This window comes from Mizuhopecten yessoensis, unplaced genomic scaffold (genome assembly GCF_002113885.1).
Source record: "Mizuhopecten yessoensis strain PY_sf001 unplaced genomic scaffold, ASM211388v2 scaffold10951, whole genome shotgun sequence".
NCBI classification, from domain to species: Eukaryota; Metazoa; Mollusca; class Bivalvia; order Pectinida; family Pectinidae; genus Mizuhopecten; species Mizuhopecten yessoensis.
This window is the reverse complement of record NW_018408803.1, coordinates 375,748-401,377: the sequence shown is the minus strand read 5'-3', so window position 1 is coordinate 401,377 and position 25,630 is coordinate 375,748. Positions and strand designations below refer to the sequence as shown.

Below are 25,630 nucleotides of genomic sequence, written 5' to 3'. Positions count from 1 at the left end.
AAAAAATATAAATAAATAAACGAGTAACCGTTTGAGCTACGGTTCCCACCGCTAAATGCCAGTATTACAATGTCCTGTAAGGGGCTAACCTTAAAGTTGAATCTGCAATGCTATTGAACATAGGTATCAATAAATCTTTTTATAATGCATGATTTATAAAAAGATGAAAATATAATCTATTATAAATAAATTATATAGTAAACAGAAGTTAACCTTTTGGATAGCCAGTCAATAAACTACTAAAACCCTTGAATATCTAAGTTTGAAATCGATTATTTCGAATAGAAATTAAAACTTCACAGTAAAATGTTTAGATTATGTAATATATTGACTGCGTAATAATGATTGATTGATTGATGTTGATGTCTTCAAATAAAACATAAACTATTTCGAAACAATGACACATTTTCCAAACGACCTTAAAAATTAAATGATGGCAAACTATCCGTTTGATTATGTTATGTAATCCTTTGAACGTGCTCAAAGCACATATCGAAGTACACTAGTTTATGGTACGTGCACAGGGGCATGGGGATTTGTTTCAAATAAAGTTGGACCTAAACTGAGGTGTTCAGAGTAGTTTTACACATTTGAGGGAATGAGATGACGGGGGCGGCATATTTTTTTTTTTTACCGAAAATTCATATAAACCCCTTAAACGTGTATTATTACTTTGAAAACCTCCGTTTGTGTCCAAATTTGACTGTAACAAATTAGCATGCCCCTGTGGATACATGCCCCGGTATGTTTCTGTTAAACACCTGTCACTGGAGTTGTATACATTAGATCGATCTCGGTCTCCAATAAGGAAATACACATTTTTCATACATTGAACTATAATGACAATATCGGGAACCAAGTGTGCCTTCCGGCCAGCTTTGCCATAGTCCTTCCGGCCAGCATTGTTTTAAAACTTCCGGCCAACATTATTATAGTACTTCCGGTTACAGAATAACTCAACATTACCAGGGCTTGCTCTGTCAAACACGACTCAAATCTACGTTCAGTGCTGGCGTTCTAAACTTGTAATATCCTCCCTGGGTTAAGGATCACCGTACCACTGCCAAAAACTAATTACGCATTGAAAAGTGTCTTACCCAGCACGATTATGGCTTTGATAAATCATTTCTGGAAAGAAAACCATAGTTTCAGGGAATTTTTATGATATACATATGATATATACAAAATATGACCAATAACAGTCTTCTGAGTGTAAAAAATTAGCTTGGCTAGACCGAGATTCGAACCCTTAATACAATGCAAATGGGCTACCTGGTCAACGGAATCGTCCTGGCCCAACTGTGCTAAATTGATATACAAAAAACAACACAGTAGAGGTGGACAATGATCCTTAAAATAAAAACCATGCCACTGTTCCGGACAAACGTTTTGTCAGTTAATCCGTGCGCAATAATGGCGGCACAACAAACATACTCCCAAATCATGCATACTGAAATTTAAACTGCTCGCGGGTATAAGTTAAATCGGAATTTTTGTTTCTTTCTGTTTGGAAATAATGTGCATATCGCTATACTGCCTCGCCCTGTCGAGGCTTTCGGGGCTGGACAGTCAAGACTTTTGATTGTTTGTTTGTGTTTTACGTCCTATAACAGCTATGGTCATTGATCAGGACGTGCCAGGTTTTGGTGGTGGAGGAAAGCCGGAGTTCCCGGAGAAAAAACACCGACCTACGGATAGTACCTGGCGACATTCGAACCCGTGATTCAGTGGTGGAGGGCTAGCGGTATCAGAATGTCAGACGCCTTAACCACTTGGCCACCGCGGCTCTGCAAAGCGAAGCAGGAAGTAGTCACACATGATTAACCGAAGGAATGTTCATCAATTTCACAAGTAAATGAAATACATTGTATTCGCTGATTGTGTACTTTCGGTATAATGTGTATAATTTCCCTATGGTGTAATGGCGACATCCGGCCTTCCCGTTTCCTTTTGTGTGGAAACATGAACACTTCCGGTGTATACTGATCAAAAGTCACACTTTGGGAGCTGGTGGTCTCGATTCATCCCGGAATAGAGCAGATACTGGTATAATACTTTCACGTATATATCTAACCACGGTACAATATTAGTTTAAACAGTATCTATTTTAAAAGTTGATAATCTTTTAACATTAAAAAATTGTATAGTGAAGATTAAAAAACTAGATATAACTTTTCTTCTCCCATACGTAATTACATTAATGAAGTTCAATCAATGGCGTCTGCTCACGTCTGAAATCCAAACTGAACTTTAAATGCCCTTTTTAATGACGTTCTGGGCCTTAAATTTATAGCTATGTATGACGATTGAGCGTATAACGGTATGAATATATATCAGGATTTCCCTGACGAACCTCTAAAGAGGAGAAAGCACTAGGAAACTCTGTTTTTTATTTACATATATATATGTATAGGAATTAAACACTTAAGCAGGCGCTGAGCTGCCTATACGCTGGTATGCAGGTGAGTCAACCTCATTTTCAAACAGAAATACAAAACAAAACAAAATCACTGCTTGTTGACCCTCTTGTTCCCCTATCAAGGCCCTGCCCTGGACCCGATCTTAGATTAATCCACTCCGAACAAGGACTAGCTACGCCCCTGTTTAGAATCCAAAACCTCGGTTATCGCACTATGATAAATAAGCGAGGCTGTTAAGCTGTCAAAGATCGAGGTGGGTTTCGATTGATTACTCAGTACATTTTAGTATCTGTTGGTGGTAATTCTGCAAAATCACGTGAAACAAGGAGAACAGCTGTAAGTTTGTTAACAGAAAGATAGGAAAGTATTCAATGCATCAATAGATTATTTTCTCACTGGTAAACGCCTGTTATGACACATCGAATTGGTATTTGTCGTTGGCATAGTGAATTATTTGCACATAATGTATGCGTTACAACTGGAAGTTACAAACAGGATGACTTAATATACTTAATAATTTCAGTTTAATTTCACGCATTGCTCGTGAAATGATATACCTTGACGGAAGTTCAGTCGTCGGCATTAAAAGACTACTTTTCCAGAACGGTTAAACATGTTTGACTTATTTCGCAAGGGGCATCTTCCGGCGATGTTCTTCTCCGCCCTGGGGAGGAAAGGGCGGGACCTAAAAAGGGTAAAAGGGGTACATCTAGAAAAAGACTACAGCATTAATGAAGCACAGATGAAGGATTTCGCCATATTCTCGCCGGTATATGACCGATATTGTCCTATGACCAATGTACAAAGAAATTATGGAAGTAATACCAAAGAAAATCTATTGTTATCTTAAAATTGCAGTTCTTAAACATTAGTTTAATTATTTAGCATATAATTTAAAAGTTTGTGTATACTTTATAACTATATCAAGTATGCGAACGAACGTTGAGTTACGTAACCTTCATCACTGTAGAGACATTGCCCCCAATGTCAATGATGTAAAATTGTACTTATGTTGAACTATAATTGTATAGTGGTCGGCCTATGGGCTGAATAAATAAGGAAATTAATTGAATTCGTTTTATTCAAACTTAAACTAAATACAACTCGGTAAGTATCAATATGAGAAAATGTATATAAGGTAGATATAGCACCCACACCACCTCCACCCGCGCGTCATGTGATTTGCATATTCATTTGTAACTATACTTCCTCAAACTGGGTGAATTAAGTACAATACTTCACAATATCAGAAACCGCACATGACATGACAAGTCAACCCCTGGTTTATCACAGTAAAGAAAAACGGATTGATTGACTGTGTTCGGTCCGCCATAAAACAGCGTTTGTTCACACTTCAGTCTATAATGTTCACGTTTTTTGTAACTTTATAATTTTCAAACAAAAGTCTACATATCAAAAGAATTGGTTTAATTATATCTTTTTTACATGAATCATAATTATTTCTGCTGAATCACGGGCACGTGAGTTTAACCAATAGAAAAAAAAGTAGCCGATCCGGAACCCGATACCGGACTTTCTTTTTTTTATAATTAGTTTATTTTCTTCTATTTTATGACTTGCATATATTACAGATGACATTTACAATCTGTGTCCATGTGCTGCGTCACGTTTGTGTAGATTTGTTTAACACTAACTTAAAGTAAATGTCGTTAAGCCTTTAATATTGTCTTACTTTCTGGCGACAATCTATTTCAGCCTTATTGTGGTTGTGGTGTAGGCTAGCGCAATACAAAAAGACATATATTGCTATAGATTTGGACACAATTTAAAATAAATAAATAAATAAATAAATGAATAAATAAATGAATAAATAAATAAATGAATAACTAGATAAATGAATAAATAAATAAATAAATCCAAAACAAAAACAACACGTGATATTGACAAACTACAGTAAAATCTCGATATAATGCCCCTCGTTTCATTGCCACCTCGCTTATCGCCAACAAATTCTAACATCCCAGGCCCGAAGTTTTCTTTTTCCTTATTAATTCCTTTATATGTCTCCTTTGATATCACAAACCCCTTTATAATGCCAAACCTTAGACGGACAGATAAAGGCAGTATAACGATGTTATCTTTTCAAATTTAACGATGTTATCTTTTCAAATTTAAAGGTGTTATTATAGGGACTACTAAACACAGGTGGAGTGTAAATTTGACATATGTCACATTTGTTGTTCCTGAATTTACATATGTATGCCCCTTGAAAATGCAGAAAACAGCAAAATGTGAGGTTTGCTCTCACTAATTTGAGTAGGCTTAAACAAAATCATTTGAAATTTTATCACTATGCTAGGAACCACTAAGCACAGGTCAAACTCGAATTTGACGTTTGTTGTTCCTGAGTTATGCCCCTTGATAATGCGGAATAGCTAAATTTGAGGTTTCCACTCACTCACTTTAAAGTATGTTTTTCACCAATATTTTTTTTGAAATTTTAACACCATGCTGGAAACCACTCGGCACAGGTCAAGTTCGAATTTGACAAATTTCTCTTACTTGTTCTTGGGTTAAGCCCCTTGATAATGCGAATTTTCCGCTCACTAACTTCAGAAGACATAAACAAAATCATTTGAAATTTTAACACAATGTTAGGAACCACTAAGCACAGACAGAGAAATCAAATTTGACACATTCACCTTTTTTTCCAGAGTTATGTCCCTTGCTTATGCGGGAAATAGCAAAATGTAAGGTTTCAAAACAACATAAGTATTCCTTTCCTTTTTAATCAGTTGAAAAAGGTTTCAAAACAACATAAGTATTCCTTTCCTTTTTAATCAGTTGAAAAAGGTTTCAAAACAACATAAGTATTCCTTTCCTTTTTAATCAGTTGATTAGAAAAAGGCTGCAGTGTGGTTTTGACACTTGTAATGGTTACTCAAAGTACCAGTATATCTGAAGAAGGGTTATAAAAAATTGTACTCTTTATGCCATAAGGTATTTTAAGTTAAATTATTGCTAAGCCCAATCATTAGTTGGAGCGGGGGCATCTGCCATTCTCTTCTATGTTTTTAACTTCTTTCCTTTGATCATATTGATGATATTTATTTCTTTTTACTGGCTGAAATCATGAATGTCTGTTCATTTTCATCAATCAGTCAACACATAAACTGTGGACCAAATTGCAATATTTCACCACCTACAAAATGCCTGCTGTTTACAACATGTAAGGATAATATTACTTCGCATCTACGATCCTGCCATATTGCCCTGCCAAGCAAGTTTCCAAAGATGAGTTTCTCTCAGCCCAGCAGATCGCAAGTTACTTTAGCCGTCTTGTCACAAGAAAGAGGAAGTCTTACGATTGTTTATATACAGAGGAAGACCTGCAGGCTGAGATAACTGAAACAAACTTTCTTGAACTTAATACTATTGCTGCCTAAGTCAGACACAATGAATGCATGGCTTTCTCCAGTGTTTTGGTTAGTTTTACATGCACTTGAAAGTTGTAGGATTTTTCTTGTGTGTGAATATTTCATGCGAGTAGGTTCAATTAATGCATTATAATAAGTCAATTGAGCTTAGATAAGGGACATTTTTCAACTGCGGTCAACCTTGGTTACTCATTCCATGGTAAATTTACACGAGGAAATTAATGTGGGATTAACTCTGTTTAGCTGGCTAGAGTGTGTTCATAGTGAAATTGAAACTCATGAATAATGCTAATTTGTTGACTATAAAATTTTGTGATAAACAGTCATAGGTCATATACATAAGTGGGCTTATAAGAAGGATGATCTTCTTGGAGGGAGGAGTGTTTCAGATGGTCTGAAAAGAGAGTGTATCTTTGATGTGAGTGGCCTAATAAAAGGACCAGACTATTTTATGTTATGGAGGGTCTGTAAAATAAGTGTTTTACTTTATTTTATACCTTCGAAACACTGATAAAATTTGCAATTTTAATTTGCATTTGAGACACTGAAATATGTCATCACACGAAAGCCTGTCATCCTCTTAGGTAAAAATAAATAGAAACTGGATAATTATAACTGACTAATCTTTTGAAAATTTACGATAACTGTGGGTCTTATATATATGTGCATGGTTCATCATGTTCATAATTCAATATTCTCATCGTCAATTATCAAGAAATCTAGTTTTATAAATTATAAAAACAATTTATTATCCCCGGCCGCTTTCAACGAAACGGGGGATATTAATTTGGGTTTGTCCGTCTGTCTGTCACGCTTCGTTTCCGTGCAATAACTACAACAAATGTTAACCGATTTTCTTCAAACTTGGTCACAGGGTTAAATGCCTTAAGGGCTCGGCCGTGTTTGATGACCACTTTCAGCGGACCTCATTTGGTGGAGTTATGGCCCCTTGAATATCGAAAAACATCATTATCTTCCGTTTCTGTTCATTAACTCTCGCAAATAGTATCCGATTGTCTTCAAACTTAGTAACTGGGTTCAACGCATTAAGGGCTCGGCCAAGTTTGACAACCACTTTAATCGGACTCCATTTGGCAGAGTCATTATCTGCAATTTCCGCTTAATAACTACAGGAAATATTAGATAAGGCTTTATTTTCTTTGAGTTTCAAGCTATACTTATTCCTCAACAGCACGATACTCGCATGTTTAATCCTAACCTCGATAATGTTTACCTACAATATATCCTGAAAGCGGGGATATAAATTCCACGAATTTGCTTGTTGAGTCTTATTCTAAATATAGAAAAGTGGAATTTGTTTCAATTTTTTTATTTTTAAAAAACAATCTCCGATATTTTTTCCAATGTCTTGGTAGTTTCTCTCATTTTACATATATTGAGTTGAGTATCAGCATATTAAAGCAGTAAAATATTTAGTTTTACATTAGATTTTAAAATTATATAAAAAAAAAACAAGATTAGATCAATCTTTTGAACTATTTCTTTTAAATGAGGGGGTATCTGTCTTCTTTCTCCCGCCCCTTTTCCAAGTTACTCTGTACGCCCCCTCAAGTATAATGATATAATAAATTATTGATGATTGTATACAGTTCAATAAGTATTTTACATGAAATCAAAAATATGGAATACATTTGTTTGATTTTTGTCATTCAAGTGTCGTTTTCCATTTCTATGATTGAATAAATGCATGAAATTCTGTCTTTTATCTTGATTGTTGATTCTTGGATTGCTATGATATTATGAAAAATACTTGGCAAGATGCAAAATTTTAAAAGCAGAAAACTTTCATACAAGTTTGGCAATAGGCAATTTTATTTAGAATTGAAAATTACTTTAACAAATCATGAATAAGTCAACAATGACATAAAAAGCACACAAAAAATCTGAAGAAAAAAAGAAACGTCCATCCACTCAACCAACAAAAAGTATAAATGAGGAAACACGAAAACAACAATGAAGCTAGTACATCATGTGGCAGTAATGTCCCCTGCAAACAGTTTGGGGAGTATATACATGTAGGAATCGGCCTGTTTTTCTGTCCAGACCAACTCCCGAGTCCTTTGTCCGATTTACACAAAATTGTATACAATGACAGATCATGATGTGCACATTTTCCAGTCCGTTGACCTTTCCCAGATTATGCTCCTTTTAACTTAGAAATTTTGATACTCTTCAGTAAGCACCTTGTCATCGCAACTGTTTGGGGAAACGGATAAACACGTGTGCAAGAACATGTTTATATACTATTTTAACGCACTGTGGGCCCATTTTTTTGCACTTGCACATACGCTAATACTGGTTTTTACACCCCGGCAAGGGACCAATTGGTTGCCAAGGAACCAGTTGGTTGCTATGGAAATCATATTATTCATTTAAAAAATATTCAAACTATGAACTCAACACAATTGTAAAATGTCCATTTAAGTACAAGGATAACTGCATAAAAAATCAACAGCCTATCGGTAAGAATTCCTTTTTCTGTATTTCAATCATATCCAAATTAACGTTTTTGTTAATTTTCATTATTTTTTCGAATTTTCATTTTGCCAGTCATTTTTTTTCTATACGTACATAATCATGTTACTATGTAGGATGTATCTGGTTGTAGATTAAATTAGCAGGTCTTTCAAAATTGCTGTTTTTCAACATCTGAAGTAAATACCAAAACATCACTTTTTTACGTTGCCATAGCATTAGAGATATTGATATGACATATAGTAAACAATTATTATGTGATAGCTTCTATTCTTTTAAAATTACAGGGTATCATCTCTCAAATCAATATATATTCTCTTTTTTTTAAAGCTTTAAAGTTATGGAATATCACAGACTTTTTATGATAAATTAGCCGTTTCTATGGCAACAGTGATATTGCCGATATATATCCATGATGTTGGTGCAATTTTAAAAAAAAATGTTGTAAATTATCATTTGACAATATTTCTTATGAAATAAAACAAAAAAACATCAACATTTTTTGGGGTTTCCATGTAATGCTCAATATCTCCTGACTTCTACTCTTAACTGATGTTGCCCTCTCTTCTCGTGCCAACGACCCCTGATTCTGTGAACGACAAAAACAATCTGACATCCCAAATAACACTACTAAAACCTTAATTCATACCTTGATTAACTGATAACGGGGGAACAAAAGCCGTAATTGAAGATGAGGTAAGAAATCTTTTATTCACTCGTTGTTGCTTTCATATCTGGGGAAGCATTTCATTTCTATGAGGAAGTAATTTACTCGTGTAGTTTCCTTGTACTCAGCATTGATCTACACTAGATCTGATGACTCGCGTGTACCACCTCCCAGTCAGTGGCCGTCAGCGCTGTGTGAAGTACAGCGTCAACAACACACACCATGGATACCTACCGATTCTCCGAGTCTTTCTGGGTAAGTGTTTACATACATGGAAATCAGACAACATCAATTAAGTAAATCTTGAAACAATTAAAACTATTTTTTTCAGTTTGTTCTCTTTTTACACATTTTGAAATGTTATTTTGACGATTTACAACGACGATTTGCACTAGGACGTAGATAGTTTGAACACAGCGCTGGTCGGCGAGGGTTTGATTCTAATATTTAGGAATATAGATGTCGAACCTCTGACCAAGACTTCGGAAACTTGCTTATTTAGTGTTAATGATAAATAAAATATCTGTAATATATACTGGACTTGGTATATATTCCTTCATATTATATAAGTTTAATTAATATGCCCCGTGTGATTGTATATTATATATGTATATAGTATATATTGATAACCACTAACCAGGGAGGTATAGCCTCAAACCACACGGTCCGTATTAATATATATATATATATATAAAGAAAATGTGGTTTAAACATTAGTGGATGGAACTGATTTATAGAAATTCAATAGAGAGCTAAATTATTCCAAAATTTGTTCACTAACCCAATTAGTCCAACGTCACATTGTCTCTTCGCACCTACAGGTAATGGGTATGACGTAAGAGGCTACTAATGTGCTTGTTCCTCCAGGGCCGCGGTGGCCAAGTGGTTAAGGCGTCTGACTGCTACCACTAGCCCTCCATCTCTGGGTCGCGGATTCGAGACCTGCGTGGGGCAGTTGTCAGGTACTGGCCGTAGGTCGGTGGTTTTTCTTCGGGAACTCCGGCTTTCCTCCACCACCAAAACCTGGCACGTCCTTAAATGACCATAGCTGTTTATAGGACGTAAAACACAAATAAACCAAACCAAACTTCGCTTTCGTTGAATACTTTATATGATATCAGCATAAAACAAGTTCACAAGGTTTCTGTAGAAAAGTGTTAAGTGTTAATCAGATATTATAATATGAACATTTCCATAGCATGGCCCCAGGACTAATATGGGTTGAGGGTTGAAAGGGAAAGGTTCCTATCAGGCCAGGTTTCCTAACCCATGTTCATAGAATTGCCAGAAAATGTCTATTGTTTCCCTACCATTATACAATTTCAGGAAAACGATGTTACAATCTTCCTGTACATGACAGGGAAAATGAAATTAGTCAAATTGAAATATCCTAACACGGACAGTTTATGTAAAAGTTGCACATAAACTTGAACAGTCTAGCATCGCTGTTATAGTGAAGGCATACGGGACACCACACACTCGGTAGTCTACCGATAAAACAAATATGTAAATAGCAGAATCTGTCAGACACGTGCGATATCTGTTCGACACGCGCCATTTCTGTCCGACATGCGTCATGTCTGTCCGACACGCGCCACTTCTGTTCGACACGAGCCATTTCTGTCCGACATGCGCCATATCTGTCCGACACGCGCCACGTCTGTCCGACACGCGCCTTTTCTGGCCGTCGTGCGCCATATCTGTCCGACACGCGCCATGTATGTCCGACACGCGCCACATCCGTTCGACACGAGCCATTTCTGTCCGACACACGCCATGTCTGTCCGACACGCGCCACGTCTGTTCGACACGCGCCTTTTCTGTCCGACACGCGCCATGTTTGTCCGACACGCGCCATGTCTGTTCGACACGCGCCATGTCTGTCCGACAAGCTCCATATTGTCCGACACGCGCCATGGATTCTAATTCCAAAGCCAAGGCGTGATGCGCATGTCTTTTAACGCTGTTTAGTAAGCGACCACAGGGACCTCAGACTTTGTTACAGCTATATTTGGACCTAAACTAAGGTGTTCAGATTAATTTTACATGTTTTAAGGGTTTAGATCGACTTTCGGTTAAAATGTATAAAAGGTATATGATCATTGGGGTGTCATTTTCCCCGAAAGGCGATCTATCCCCCCCCCCCCCCTTAATCATAATCGCTGATGATTGCACATTTAAAATAGAATATTACTTATTTCAACAATATACAATGATTTCAAGGACTTCTCACATTCTCAATACGCCAACCCTGATTGGCATTTGTGTATCGTGACAGTAGCTGATTCGATTATCATTGTTGAGTGGTGTACGAAGAGTAATTTCAAGCTTCCGGGTGCTGTCACCTTAAAGTACTATAAGAGTGAGTTTCCGTTCCCTGTGTTACACAATCTGTGTCGTTTAATATTAAAGACGTATAATCAATATACAGTATATGATCACTCTTTTCAGACGGGAAGACCCGGACTGTTTCCGAATGGAAAACATTCACGTGTAATGGTTCTGATATTTAATTTATAACAGTATTTTTGGTTGGTAAGTTTATCTAAGTGTTGTACAACGGAAATGTATGTACGTGTAGCCAGTTATGTTTGGTTTGTTTTTATTTTGTTTACTGTCCTATTAACAGCTAAGGTCATCTAAGAACGTGACTCCATGTGTGGTGTGCATGCGTGCATGTGTGTATGTTGCTGGATGCAGGGTTTGTTGGTGTACTTGCCTCCTGTGATAACGCGGATTTGATGCCGATTTTGTAGTGTTATCTCACTCAAATGCCATGCCGAAGGCACCCAGCACAGCATTGAGCAAGTTGTGTACATTTAGTTCAAAGATGTCCATATTTTCTGGGAAAATTGAACTGTTGACGTTTTCTATTCGATATGTTTCACTCGTCTTTTTTCAATTATCTTCAATTAAATCGAATCTGTCTACAATCAAATTCAACCTCTTACAGTTATACATCCTCGATACTCCAGGGGTTACCCTCACATTCGCTCTCTGCATTTTTGGAATATGTCGTAGCCAAATTGAAGGCTCAGTGTGCGCCACCTTGTTGATGAGACAAGGACACTAGTTCGATTCATTGTACATCAAGAGAATCTCGCGGTCACGTAACGGTAAAATTGACCGGATTTGAAGCTGGGTGTCTCTCCTCTGTAATCTTCATTGGACAGGTTTCAGTCTAGCGATTGGTCGGGTTTTCATTTTACCTGAGACCAATCAAACAGATATCTTCGTGCCTTCAATTTTACTATGAGATATTCCAGTGGCACAGAGAGCGAAATTAAGCGTATCCCCTGGAGTATCGAGGATGCAGCTATTCAAATTAAGATACAAGTACATTTACATATGCCAATTTGTCTTCTACGTAGCTGTGCATTTGTTAATATTTCGTTTAAACATAAGGCTAGGCCTTTGCTGATAGTGTTACAACTTTTGTGAAAGTCCTTTTGTCATCGGTTATGCTGATAAACGGCATTATAGATAGCAAACGTACGGCTACCGCTATCGCGTTCAGCGTCCAAAACAAATAAAATATGAATTATCCAATGAACTGTTTCAAATTCCTCCTCACACGAACATGTAAATGTCCTTTTAATAGATATGGCAGTATCATTCATATTGGAGAATTGTCCAATTGATTTCAGGATATTCGAAACTAACGGGTAACTTATGGGCGACAGTAAAAGTTTGGGGCGAACTTTTGCCCATGGTAATCACAGGGACGAGAGTAGTTTCATGTGACGCTTATTGTAATGAAGTGTGGAGATTTCGGACAATATACGTCTCGCACGAGTGGCTGTGTGTTGCTGAAATCAGCCTTGCTGAAAATGTTATCATTGGGAATGGATCGTACAAGCTCCTGTGTTCTTAGGTTTTGCCTTTTTTGCACATGTAATTGACAAATTACGTGTATTAATACAGAACAATTCATACATATCGCTACAGGACTGTGATCTGATCGGCACCAGTGGATTTGATACTTTAGTCCGAAGACTTAAAGATGGGAGGAAACTCTGCAAGGACATGGAGGAATATTACCGCCAAAGGTAAGATAACTATCTCATCTGTTTACCATCAAGTTACTGTTTACAGAGATCTATATTAAAAATAATAACAATGTTAATTTACATCATTTCTATAACATCCGGTCTAATTGCAATATTGCTCAAACGCAACAATATACATAGAAACCAGGGCTTTATCCAGGGAAAAAAATATGCTACCCTTTTTTCCATTTAAGGGGGAAATACCCCCGCTGCAGACCAGCTTAGTATGAGAGGGGGACGAGAAAAGGGGGAAAATTGTGATTGAAAAAGGGTAAAATTTAAGCATGATTTCTAAGGGGAATTTACCAAATACCGGTAGTAAAAAAGACTGGATAAAGCCCTGGAAACAGTAATTTTATGTCCAAGCTTTCGGGCTTAGCCCTTCATGAGGGTTTGAATGGTCATTATCCTTATGTCACATCCATATCTGAATACAGTTGCGAACTTACAGTGTTCAAATATGGATGTACCATAAGAGCGAGGACAATTAAATACTTAATAAAAGGGCGAAAGCTTGGATGTAGTCATATTTGATACCAATCTAATTAAAATTATATCTTCACATCGCTCGCGTTTACTGATATGTCGCGTTGAAGATCTAACAACATCCCATAGAGGGTCACGTCAGAGGTCAACATGAATACATTATCGTATTTATAACAAGCCAATCATTTTAACGACAACATCACCAGAAGAGGAAGTCTCTCTTATTTCAAAGCAAAAACCACAAATTGTACAAACGTCGTCTTGTAGATAGACACGGCGTAGTGTCATGGGCGCCGCCATTTTCATCTCAGTCTTTTATCATAGCAAATGTGTTCCGAAATCATTACATCATCACTTACAGAAATGCGTAAGCGCTCATCTTCAACGCGACATATCAGAAAACGGGAGCGATGTGAAGATGTAATTTTAATTAGATTGATTTAATACTCAAGGGATTACGCTCAATTTCGCTCTCTGCGTCCCTGGAATATGTCATAGAAAAAATTGAAGGCACACGGCCAGCTAATTGATTGGTCTCGGGTTAAAAAAACCTGACCAACCTCTAAGGCTAATATGTGTGCTTTAACGATTTGAGAAGAGTAACAACCGACTTCAAAGCCAATCAACATTACCGTTACGTGACCGACAGATTCTTTTGAAGAACATCAAAGCATCAAACAAGTCTTCTCGTCTCATCCACGAGGAAGTGAACACTGAGCCTTCTAATTTGCTATGACATATCCCAGGGGTCGGTGAACGAAAGTGAGCGTCACCCCTGGAGTATCCAGGATGCACAACTCGTTGTATGCAGATTTTCATTATCGTACAACTAACTACATGCTGCAGATAGTGTAGATGAGCGTCATCCCCGGATTATTGAGGAGTGGACGTAGTGTGAGTGGTGCTATTCGTTGTATTGGACTCAGTGATACACATCCCACATCCTCGATATCCAGGGGTTACGCTCACTTTCGCTCTCTACACCCCTGACATATGCCATAGCAAAATTGAAGGCACGAAGATAGCAGTTTGATTGGTCTCAGGTGAAAAAAAAAGACCAATCGTTAGGCTGATACCTGTCATTTGAAGATTACAAAGGAGAGGCGCCCGACTTCAAAGCCTGTCAATATTTCCGTTACGTGACCGCGATATTTTTTTGATGTACATCAAAGGTTCGAATTTTGCTATGACATATCCCAGGGGTGTAGAGAGCGAAAGTGGGGGTAACCCCTGGATATCGAGGATGACATCCCCCCCCTAATGCGCTAGTACTCGCTATAATTGTCATCGTTTAATAATCGTTCTGAAGTATATACAGCTGGATATATAAATATATAAGGCATATAGCAATCTACACTATAGTGGTGTGCAGTTCGTTGATCTTCATGTACAGAGTCAGGAGGTTTAAATGCAAATTTGAATATCCTTCTGGAATTTGGCTAGGGTTTCCAACTTTTAAAAAATAGCAGATTTTGAACTATTTCACAAAAAGGGCGCTACCTTTTCGAAACACTGGTTTCCAAAGGGGCACTTAACGAGATTTTGGAACGCATAGCAAGGATTCTTTCTCGGACCATAGTGATCGTGACGTCTACTTAAGGGTGCTATGTTCCTGTTCATATTAAGTAGCTGTTCCATCTAGTGTCCTGCATGTGTACACCAAAATTTTGTACTGCGGCCTGTATATCGTACGAGTAACCAATGCTATATATAGCGCTATTCGCATGCTCTCTCCTTCGAATTTGGGGTAACAAGACCTTTCGCAGACGACTTGTTAGTCTATCAGAAACTACAAAGAAAGGCTTTACCTTAGCCCACACAAAAAGTAGCTAGTCTATTTCTCACATGCATTTAGAGTGATGACTGCCGAATGCATACAACGTTTCTGATCTGGTAGAAGCAGGATATTTCAGTGATATCTACATACTACACATGTGCAGTACATTCTCGAAATATTCCTACTGCTGGGGCTGCATTAGTAGTTAAAGCAACAACTTCAAAGGGAGAGCCTTATTTGCTGACACTTCGTTATTTCTTGTCTTCATTAAGCTTAACATGTTGGCGTTCATCCGATTACTGGTGTCTGTAAGAAAGCCTTTGAAATCATGTCCCACATGTCTGGTAGGCTAGCGAAGACTATGACGACTGTAGCCACACGGTGTAATTCTGTTTATTACACGGGACAAGGCTTTTGTTCTATTCGAATTTATTGAAGTGTGACGTAAGTTTGTTATGTTATAACGAAACGATAAAATTATGCGATAAGTTTAACGCACCGTTTCTTTTGTCCTAAAATACACCTCTTCGGCAACCCCCCAATTTGTTTTTTAATACATCCCTGTTCTGTATCCCTATGTTAATTTAAATCTACTTTATTTTTAGACTTCCGTGTGAGCATATAGAAAACCTTTGATCATCAGAGTATTGATGTAATAAAGGTCGAAGTGGTTGTAATTATCTTCACAATGACATTAAATCCTACCTGGTTTAACGCCCATTCATCTTCCCGGTTAAAAGAATAGTCCATTCGCGTTTCGGAAATAATGAATTCATGAAATAAGGTAAAATTCCTTTTTGCTAAATGTCTTTATTTCTAGACGACTACATGCTTCTTAAATTATTGCAGAAGTAAGATCGAGGGGCAGTACGCGAAAGAGCTCCAGAAGTTGACGAAGAATATGGAACAAAGAGAAGAGAATGGGTAAGTCTGGAACTGTTAAAATAGGGACCCAATTCAAGGTCTTCAAAAGGTAAGGGGATTTCAATGCGCATGCGTCGAAAATGAAGATTTTTCACGCCAACCTATTGCTGTTTGTCATCGACTCATGCACGATGACAATACACATACAGATAATTAACCTCCTAGTAAATGGCCGTCAAAGATAACTAATACCGGAAGCAGTACTATTAGCACTAGCTAGGAATTATTACATTTTGTAATTATTTTTCACTTTTGTTTTTTCTATACTGAATTATCTAACATAGCTGTCTATTTCCCGCTAGGTTTGTCTCCCAAGTACAAGTTTGCTAGCGCCGTCTAGCGACTAAAAACTATATTAGGCGGATAACAGTCTGTAGTTGCTTTAAATATTGAAGCACGATAGTATAGTGGTAGGACGCCGGACGCCGGACTCGTGAAACTTAACTACATTTGTTCCAGTCTACTCAGCTGTAAATGAGTACGTGGTTGGGCAGTGCTAGAATTGTTGAATGCTAGCAGCTGTAATCGCCTAAACGGCAGCACCGACTGTATGCTCCCGGGATATGGAGCTGAAAAATATATTGGCATGTTGCAAAGGCCCTAAAACGTCGGATGTTAATTTGTGAACCGCTTTGAGACGACCTAGGTTGTGATAAAGTGGTATAGAAGAATCTCAAATTATTATTATAATTTTATAATTATTAATTAGATCAGAAAGGCTGTCAGGTAGACAAGTTTACCCTAATAAAAGTTAAAATATGATCCAACAAGAATCGGTCGAATCCTATTTATTTTTAGATGAAAAAGGATGTATCTCAAAGGGAAGTAATTCAGAATGGTGTTACCATAAGAAAATATATAAAGACTAACTTTCGAGTACTCATGTCAAAAATGGGGGGGGGGGAGAGAGTTACGTGTTACGTTGACCTTTGATCTTTGACTCCTTCAGGGTGTTAGAAGAATCATGGAACGCCATCAGAACGCAAACGGAAAGTTTATCGCATCACCATGACACGGCTTCAAATTACTTCTCAGCCCTGATGTCAGATCTGGAAAGACTGAACGACAACTTGAAAATACGTGGCAAACAGGTAAAAATGTTAGTGGAAGGGAAAAGTGCAACTTATTGCAACTGGGATATATCATATGCATCATTCAAAGGGCTGCAAAGTTTGGAGTCCCTAAGGTTCCGCATTTATGCAAAACTGAAATTTTACGCGGATAGCTAAGCTAGGCATCCACGATAGTCCAGGGGTAACACTCACTTTCGCTGTCTGCACCCCTGGACTATGTCATAGCAAAATTGAAGGCACGCAACTGGCTATTTGATGGGTCCCAGGTAGGCTGATATCTGTCCTCTGAAGATTATAGAGGAGCGACACCCGACTTCAAACCCATTCAATTTGACCTTTACGCAACCAACAGATTATTTGATGAACATTAGTCATCAAAGGGTAAAACAAGTCTTCTCATCTCATCTTCGAGGTCGTGCACACTGGCCTTCCATTCAAAGGACAAGTATCGGCCTAGTGATTGGTCAGGGATGTTTTTTTACCTTGCACCAATCAAACAGCTAGCCGCGTGCCTTCAATATTGCTATGGAATATTCAAGGGGTGCAGAGAGCGAAAGTTAGCGTCACCCTGGAGCATAGATGCTAAGCTAAGCTGCTATCTGGTCACTGGTAGTCACCTGGTTCAGTTCGCTGCATAGATGTCTTGCCTTGCAGATTACCATCCTCGATATCCAGGGGTTACGCTCACTTTCGCTCTCTGCACCCCTGGAATCTTCCATAGCAAAATTGAAGGCACGCGGCTAGCTGTTTGATTGGTGCAAGGTTAAAAAAACCCTGACCAATCACTAGGCTGATCCTTTGAAGATTACAGAGGAGCGACGCCCGACTTCCATGCCAGTAAGTTTTACCGTTAGGAGACCGTCGGATTCTTTTGATGTTCATCAAAGAATCAAACTAGTCTCCTCGTCTCATCCACGAGCGTAATCCCTGGATATCGAGGATGGCAGACTACACAAGAAACCACGTAACAAATATTGTCATAAAGTGTATTCTACGTCTCTGGCATATACTGAATATTAAGTCTATTACTGTTGTGTAATATTTAGTCTATTACTGTTGTGTAATATTAGTTTTTCTTTGTCAATTTCCAGATAGAAGACAGAACGACGAAATCGCACAACATGGCAAAAGGTTATTTTAATAAACACAACAACGTAAGTTCCAGATACTGAAAGGATTATTGGAATATTTTAAGTTTTGATTGATATCTACAATAATGTATTGATTATATTATTTTGTCGGTTGATAAGATTATCGCACGATTTATTTATTAAAATCCATTGGATCGATAAATATATTGATAAGATGAAGCTGACCTCTTTTCATTTCATTTCTATAAGAGTGTTGTTAAACGAAACAATTTGACCAGAACTTGATGTGCGATCATTTTGAATATTTGATTAGAGAACATGAGAGCATCCACATATATTACTACCCGTAATGGACAATGTTTTACTTTTACTTGGCTTTAAATTATTGATTATCAAAAATAGGTTGTATAGATCTCTGAACATGCAAGAATTACAACTAGAGAAGCTGAGCGAGCTTACAAAGATATCCCACGTCTTATTTATCTAGGTACTCAAGCTTTGTGCTCCGGGGGTGTGATACCCCAATCACCAAACCCATTCCTTCAATCACATCTACATATGATGTTCTTTCCCTGTGGCAAGGTACAAAAATCTCCCACAGAATGGTTTATGAGGAGTTGTGCGTACAAGGTTTCTTGAGAAGCAATTAGAGTTTCAATGGCCTACCTCCCTGAAAATGGTTGAATCACAAAGTCCTTTCTTCATGTCTATCTACACATGCAGTGGTATGTGTCATACTATAAGTTTGTGTTAATTTGGCCACCAATGTTTAGGGGGGGATGCGGCTCAACATTTCTGACACGTTTTGCTTATTTCCCTATCCAATGTTAACCATGTAGATATACACGTGTAAACAATGTAGATATAATCAATTCAGTTCCATCTCCTTCACTGTCACCGTGTGATATATTCTTTATCACATACGTGTTGAATCTTGTTATAGTAATACAAGCAATTTTCAGACCATGAAAAACAACGTTCTGTATATTTACCTGCTAGCCGGATCTTCTTTTAATGGGAATTCCCTTGTCATGGCGAACTGAAAAGTTCCCGTTATTTGCAAAAAGTATCAAAGTTCATAAAATCTTTGTATCGATCTCTACCAAATACGGAAAGGTATGTGATAAAAGCAAGACCACACACTTGTGTTTTTCCGCGCACTCGTGAATATATTCGTCCGCGCAATAAATGAGTGCTTTCTGATTCGTTAGAAATACACAGGTGTGCGGTCTTGCAGTAATGGACCGGTGAAATGATGTACAGAATGCCATCACAGTTTAACCATATGTTAAATGTGTTATTAAAAATGTATTAACTATTACGTTGTGACATCTCGATGAAACATATCTGGATTAGATTATTACTTCCCAATGAGATTTGCGGTATTGATTTCTTGCATTTTAGAGATCATGATCCGTGCTGTTTTTGTTGTCTTTGTCATTTGAACGCTTTTTTCATAATTACTGCAAATATATCGAAGTTAAAATGTTTATGTTTACAGCTCAAGAAGACATACGAACAAAAGTGTATGGATTACGGTACCATTCAAAACGACAATAAATATAGTGACCCTGTCGACCAGAAAACCGCCCAAAAGGTATGCATCAAGTGACGTTATTAATCACACGTAGAGACGCATAGAGTCATGTCACTGTCAATACATGATACATTCTTACGTCACTCCTGTTTGTTTCGACATTAAGACGCAGACAAGCAAAGCCTCCAAATAGAAATATGGCATTATGTTGAATACATAGACGCACTGAAGGATATAACCAGTACTCCTTTAATGTTTTTCAAAATCATAAAGTAAGTGTTTTTACGCACCTGCGTCTTTGGTTTGACAGTAATTTAGATAATTTGGATTTCCAAATTTAGGCTCCTAGCATCACCGATGTGTCCTAGAAGGACGATACAGCTATATGATGCAGCGTAGTTCGTTTTGAACCACTATATCTCGTTTTGGTCTACTATATCTCGTTTTGGACTACTATATCTCGTTTTGGTCTACTATATCTCGTTTGGTCTACTATATCTTGTTTTGGTACTATATCTCGTTTTATTCTACTATATCTCGTTTTGGTCTACTATATCCCGTTTTGGACTACTATATCTCGTTTTGGACTAGTATATCTCGTTTTGGTCTACTATATCTTGTTTTGGTACTATATCTCGTTTTATNCAAAGCCAGTAAGTTTTACCGTTATGCGACCGCGATATTCTTGTGATGTACACATCAAAGGGTCAAATAAGTCTTCTCGTCTCGTCCACAAGGTGCTGCACACTGTGTGTGTTACATTCTTTCATATACCTTCTGTTGCATCCTCGATATCCAGGGGTTACGCTCACTTTCGCTCTCTGCACCGCTGGAATATGTCATAGCAAAACAGAAGGCACACGGCTAGCTATTTGATTGGTGTCGGTTAAAAAAACTCCTGACCAATCACTAGGCTGACGGTTGTTCTATGAAGATTACAGAGGAGCGACGCCCGACTTCAAAGCCAGTAAGTTTTACCGTTATGCGACCGCGATATTCTTGTGATGTACACATCAAAGGGTCAAATAAGTCTTCTCGTCTCGTCCACAAGGTGCTGCACACTGAGCCTTCGATTTTGTCATGACATATTCGAGGGGTGTAGAGAGCGAAAGTGAGCGTAACTCCTGGACATCGAGGATGCCTGTATGTGTGTGTGTTACATTCTTTCGTATACCTTCTTTTGTTATTTCGATCAGATACATTCAGTATTATGTGTTTAGTTAATTGTTATCTTAAAAGTGAAAGTTATCAGTGCGTTTTCTTTTTCAATTTAAGCAAAAAACGAAGGAAGCAAAAGCGAAAGATGAAATGGAAAAAGCAGGTAAGATCTTGTTTAAAAAAAATGATTATTGACATACGCCAACAGTACTACGACGTTGTCAACATTGTTACACGTCAGTTTGAGCAGCTTTAAAGTTAGTCCATTGAGTTCAAAATTACTGTTTATAACTTCGATTTTGTAAATTTAGAATTTTGCAATTTGGCTACAAAACGTCAAATTTCACGGTGAGGATTCTCCTTAATTCAAAAAAATACCGAAGTTTGTTTCACCAAATATTTCCGTTGCTCCTTTGCGAATAAAACAGAAAATTGATATTTTGGAAAGCATACAGGACGCATGGTAAACAAGAAGACGTAATTTTATATATATCACTGCTTTAAAAATTTCCAAAAATGATTGTACTGTTTTTTTGTGTCTAGTATTCAAAATAGGAATGTATTTGGTTTACATGAAACAAATACAGGGAAGCCAATGCAACCATATGTTTTGCTAAGGAAAGGGAAAATAGTCAATGTTCGTTTCTCTTGCCAATAATTAACGACAGGAACACTGCATACATTCCTTCGTCAAAATATGTTGGAAAACGTTGATTTAAAGTGATTTATGCCAAATCAAACTATTTTCACTATTGATGAAAGTGAAATATGAAATTAAAGTTATTGATTTTAAATCACCAGATTGCCAATACCGAATTACAGTAGATGCTCTTCAAAGCGCTCAGAAGACTTGGGAGGAAGACATGGAGAACGCTTGTCAGGTAAGTCGATGTTTCACGAAGATGAAAATAAATCATTTGACATTTGGAGGTTTGTTTTCTTATTTTTAATTAATCCAATGTTTATTCATCCTCGATGGGTTACGCTCACTTGCGCTCTCTGCACCCTTGGAATCATCCTCGATACTCCAGGGGTATCGCGCACTTTCGCTCTCTGCACCCAGTGAATATGTCACAGCAAAATCGATTGCTCAGTGTGCATCACCTTGTGGATGAGACGTAAGACTAGTTTGATCCTTTGAAGTACATCAAAAGAATATGTAGGTCGAGTAACGGTTAAATTGATTGGTGCGTCGCTCCTCTGTAATCTCCAAATGACATGTATCGGCCTTAGCGATTGATGAGATTTTTTTGTCTGAGACCAATCAACTAGCTAGTTGTGCGACTTCAACTTTGTTATGACATATTCCAGGGGTGCAGAGAGCGTAAGTGATCGTTACCCCTGGAGTTTCGAGGATGGGGTTTATTGTGAGTCTTCTAATCATAGTATTATCATACCGAGCTTAGTGTATTAACCAGCTTCCGTCCCCACTGAGGCAAGATATTATCTATTCATGTTTTTACGATAAATAATTTATGGTAGCTGCGCTTCCATATCAACCAAAATAATACTGTTTATTATTATGATTATAATGCTTAAAGAATATCATTGGGTGCATCTGAAAGTCATCGGGGTGGATGAATCGATGCAATTAAAAGTCATGTATCTACTTTAGTGTTTGTCATAAGACAAGTTCCATTTTGTGCTTAAATTCGCTCAACGTGTGTAAATGTAATATATACAAATATATCAATCCACAATATTAATACTTATAGAATTCCTCCGGCTACAAAATCATCAAGTCCTCAGATTCACGAACGTTTTAAGCAGCTTTTTTTCTTGACACCGATGTCCAAACTGCATGATATTGTCGATTTGCACACTAAAGGCAAAAACTTCACATTCATTTTCGTATTAATAATGAAAACTATATTTCTATCTTTATATACACGTATCGATAAACTGTTTAAAAGCATTGTTAATTATTTGAGTATCAGAGCTGATATACAAATCACATCATAGTATGTTCATGTTCTAGGTGTACCAGGATCTGGACGTAGAGAGAATTGAGGTCATACGTGACGTCATGTGGAAGGGGACAAACGTCGACTCCCAGATGTGTGTGGATCACGACATGGTATGACGCCGTTGTAGAGATATTTACTAGATCTGGTAGATAAAATATGAAATGATGACAATTTTATTTTCTGAGATAATATGTATACTTGCATCAATGCTTTATAGATGTATGTTTGAAGTGCGGGATTCAATTTTACTTATAGTCTTCACATTTGTGCAATTCGTCCCAAAAATATTTGACGTATTTTTTAATTTTAATTTTTCTATAACGCCATGTAAAATTAACCAAGGAAAAAAACCTAAAATCGTTTTATCTGTTTTAATCCACTAATGTGTACAGCGTTTGTTTTCTCTAGTAATATCTGCGAAATAGCCACACTTAAGTAAACAATATGGGAGTAATATTGACCTCCCATACAGGTATACAACGAACGTAATTTCGAGATGAAGAAATAACTGGTCTATTTATTTCAATTTTCAGTGCAGTGAATACATACGGAAGCACCTGGAGAAATGCATTATTAGTACGGAAATAAGAACTTTTGTGGAGCGAGCCAGAGTAGGACACAGGCGCCCTGGTAAGTCCGTCAACTACATTCTGACGAGTGTGGCCGCTATATACAGGTCTTACTCAAACTCTGGTCCCAAAATTAGTTAACATATTGAACCAAGGTCAGAAAAGAATCGTTAACGAAAGTCGATAGATTTGTGTGTTTTGTGTGTTTTATATCATATCAACAGCTATGGAAATTTCATGACGGGCCAGGTTTTGGTGGTTGGGAAAAGCTCGAGTACTCCAGAGAAAAACCACCGACCTGCTGTCAGTATCTGGCGACTTCCCCATGTAGGCCTCAAACACGGGACCTATTGGTATAGGGCTAGTGTAGAAGGCGCAACTCCTTCGTAAGGCCTGGGGTATTTTTGCAATGTTTTAATCTCAAGATCGTGAGTAATATACAAAACAATTACAAGCATGTAATAAAAGTAATGCCACGCAGAAAAAGTTTTTTTTGTATCAAGCGGATGTTTGTTTTAAATTACATTAACGAATAAATTTCAAATTGTTTTACAGCAATGACAGATTACCAAAATTATTTCAAGGGAATGAGTCCAAACCTTAACAGGAAACGGTTTCATCAAGGAACAGCCGGTCGCAAGAGACTGTCAACTGATACATCACAATCGAACGAGGAATCAATTTACCAAACAGTCAAATAAGAATTATAAATCTTGTCAGGTACTAACCTCGTCTGTCAATAGACCTATAATAATATAATCAAATTATTATGGGTGTATTGACACACGAGGCTAGTACCTGTGTCTTGTCCGGAAATCTCACTCAGTTTTTGATCGATGGTGGACTTATTCAAAATAAGACTTAAGTTGGACGAGTTTTGAAAGATTTAACGTTTTTTTTATACTTTGACATTAAAACTTTTTTGATTGATCTTCTATATTCCAAGCAAAACTCAATCAACTAAACCAATTTCATGATTTTGGTACCCTTTGCTATCTACAAAAACCTCCAACACCTAGAGAAACGATGAAGGGGCCAGAATAAACCAGGTTCTCTCAGTGGGTTGGTCTCTATAAGGTGTACCTTTCTGATCGTCAATACAATACCTAGATTAACGATAAAGAGTCCCGTGTGACATCACCACCACCTTATTAGTCTATAAATCTGGCTCTCACAGTGGGTTGGTCTCTATCAGGTGTTCCTTTCCGATCATCAATACAATACCTAGAGAAACGATAAAGAGCCCCGTGTGACATCACCACCATCTTATTAGTTTATAAATCTGGCCCTCACAGTGGGTTGGTCTCTATAAGGTGTACCTTTCTGATCGTCAATACAATCCCCAGAGAAACGATAAAGAGTCCCGTGTGACATCACCTCCATCTTATTAGTCTATAAATCTGGCCCTCACAGTGGGTTGGTCTCTCTAAGGTGTACCTTTCTGATCGTCAATACAATACCCAGAGAAACGATAAAGAGTCCCGTGTGACATCACCTCCATCTTATTAGTCTATAAATCTGGCCCTCACAGTGGGATGGTCTCTATAAGGTGTACCTTTCTGATCGTCAATACAATACCTAGATTAACGATAAAGAGTCCCGTGTGGCATCACCACCATCTTATTAGTCTATAAATCTGGCTCTCACAGTGGGTTGGTCTCTATCAGGTGTTCCTTTCCGATCATCAATACAATACCTAGAGAAACGATAAAGAGCCCCGTGTGACATCACCACCATCTTATTAGTTTATAAATCTGGCCCTCACAGTGGGTTGGTCTCTATAAGGTGAACCTTTCTGATCGTCAATACAATACCTAGAGAAACGATAAAGAGCCCCGTGTGACATCACCACCATCTTATTAGTTTATAAATCTGGCCCTCACAGTGGGTTGGTCTCTATAAGGTATACCTTTCTGATCGTCACTTTCTGATCGTAAATACAATACCTAGAGAAACGATAAAGAGTCCCGTGTGACATCACCTCCATCTTATTAGTCTATAAATCTGGCCCTCACAGT

At 37.7% G+C, this 25,630-nt stretch overlaps 1 protein-coding gene and 1 long non-coding RNA gene across 2 annotated transcripts; one reads left to right on the top strand and one right to left on the bottom strand.

Annotated features, from left to right (window-relative positions):
* The first annotated feature begins 9,154 nt into the window (after positions 1-9,154).
* On the top strand, positions 9,155-24,946 carry LOC110464025 (proline-serine-threonine phosphatase-interacting protein 1-like). The gene is made up of 11 exons (XM_021519035.1): positions 9,155-9,236; positions 12,930-13,030; positions 16,143-16,217; positions 17,167-17,308; positions 18,382-18,444; positions 19,883-19,978; positions 21,194-21,239; positions 21,878-21,957; positions 23,055-23,153; positions 23,577-23,673; positions 24,168-24,946. The coding sequence occupies exons 1-11, from the start codon at positions 9,204-9,206 to the stop codon at positions 24,311-24,313; spliced, it is 978 nt and encodes a 325-aa protein (XP_021374710.1). The 5' UTR covers positions 9,155-9,203; the 3' UTR covers positions 24,314-24,946.
* LOC110464029 lies at positions 24,824-25,629 on the bottom strand. Its single transcript, XR_002464462.1, has 2 exons — positions 25,559-25,629; positions 24,824-25,190 (listed from the first exon to the last, which is right to left on the bottom strand). It is a non-coding gene; the product is annotated as an uncharacterized LOC110464029 (long non-coding RNA).
* Between the last annotated feature and the right edge of the window lies 1 nt (position 25,630).